This window comes from Seriola lalandi, unplaced genomic scaffold (assembly GCF_002814215.2).
Source record: "Seriola lalandi dorsalis isolate HSWRI2012SDOR001 ecotype SW California unplaced genomic scaffold, Sedor1 jcf7180002054720, whole genome shotgun sequence".
NCBI lineage: Eukaryota > Metazoa > Chordata > Actinopteri > Carangiformes > Carangidae > Seriola > Seriola lalandi.
In genome coordinates, this window is record NW_019525273.1 from 313814 (window position 1) to 315152 (window position 1339).

The window sequence follows — 1339 nt, forward strand, 5'->3', positions numbered from 1 at the left end:
AAGACTGCTTCAGTTTTCAATTTCCTGTATGTAACATTTTACAGTGTCGCTTCTGATCGGCCACCAGAGGGAGCTGTGTTACCGCTCCACTAAATGTTACTGGGCTGTGCTCATGAGTGTTTGTGTTCTGATGTAAAGATTAACTTTGTGTAGACGTGACAGATGAGTAGAAGCAAATTAATGTAGTCCATTACAGTGAATAAAAATGCTGCCACACAATGTCGTTACTGACTTTTTCTTGCAAATTGCTCCTTGGAAACGTCAGTCAGCTTTAATCAAGTCAGGAAGAACAAGGTTAATATTATAGGATGTTGTAACATATTTAATCAAGATGAGTTAGAGGAAGGTCTGGTCTCAGTATGTTTCTATGTCCTTTTAGACCTCAGTCTTCATTCACACAGCCAACGTCAGCACCAACAGAGCTCCAGAGAGGGACAGGAAGTCTCACAAAGGAAGTTTTTCGGTGGTTTGACATAAAGGGCCGATCATGTTGAAATCCGTTGAGGTGTTGTCTCTCAACAATTGATTTCTTCATGATCATTAATGCTTAAGAATACCTGATACCTGCAGCAGCGTGAGAGGATCTGTCAGAGACAGTCTGGACTGAATCAATTAAAAGAGAATACTTCCCATCACAACTTTACATTAGCTGCTAAACAAAGACAAACTCACAAAAAAAGCAGAACTACCACCCACCTACTTGTCTGAGAGGTTTATAATCGGTAGACTTCACTTTTTTTTTTACTTGTCTTTCAGTCTTCATAGAGGATTACTGGTGAACTTCATGCTTTGTTCACGATGAACAGAAACACACAGCAGCAGACTGTCGCTTTCAAAAATCCAAATCCTTCTTTGTCTGCAGGTAAGATGTTTTCTAATAGAATAAAACTTCACAAGCTTCTCATCTTTTGTGCTGCAGCATCCTGTTTTATTTTTTTCTAAATATTCATAAGTGTGTCAGCTCTGCCACAGTGATGCTAACCTGCGTAGCTCGCTAATCTCAACAACAAACTATAGTAGGTAGCTACTGATCAGAACTTTATTCATGTGATATGTTGATGTATGTAAATATGTTCTGAGTCTATCTATCTATCTATCTATCTATCTATCTATCTATCTATCTATCTATCTATACTGTTTGATTCTTTTGAAGCATGACAGCACACTGGCAGTAAATGCATTTCAACAGATGAAAATTCATGTTCACCTTCTGATGTATTTTCCAGTCTGCTCAACATATCAGGAGTAACACTGTGAATAAAAGCTAATTTACTGCAGATATTTAAACACTGGTGTTTGATCTGAACAGTTTCAGAGGTATGTGAGGAAGTCGACTATG

The 1339-nt window shown here is 38.1% G+C and overlaps 1 protein-coding gene across 1 annotated transcript in view; it reads left to right on the plus strand.

Moving 5' to 3' along the window:
- LOC111668159 (uncharacterized) overlaps nt 1-136 on the plus strand; it is a 3525-nt gene extending 3389 nt beyond the window's left edge. The window contains exon 8 of the mRNA XM_023424125.2: nt 45-136. Coding sequence (XP_023279893.1) covers nt 45-136 — 92 coding nt within the window. The remainder of the gene's footprint in view (nt 1-44) is intronic.
- The last annotated feature ends 1203 nt before the right edge of the window (nt 137-1339 follow it).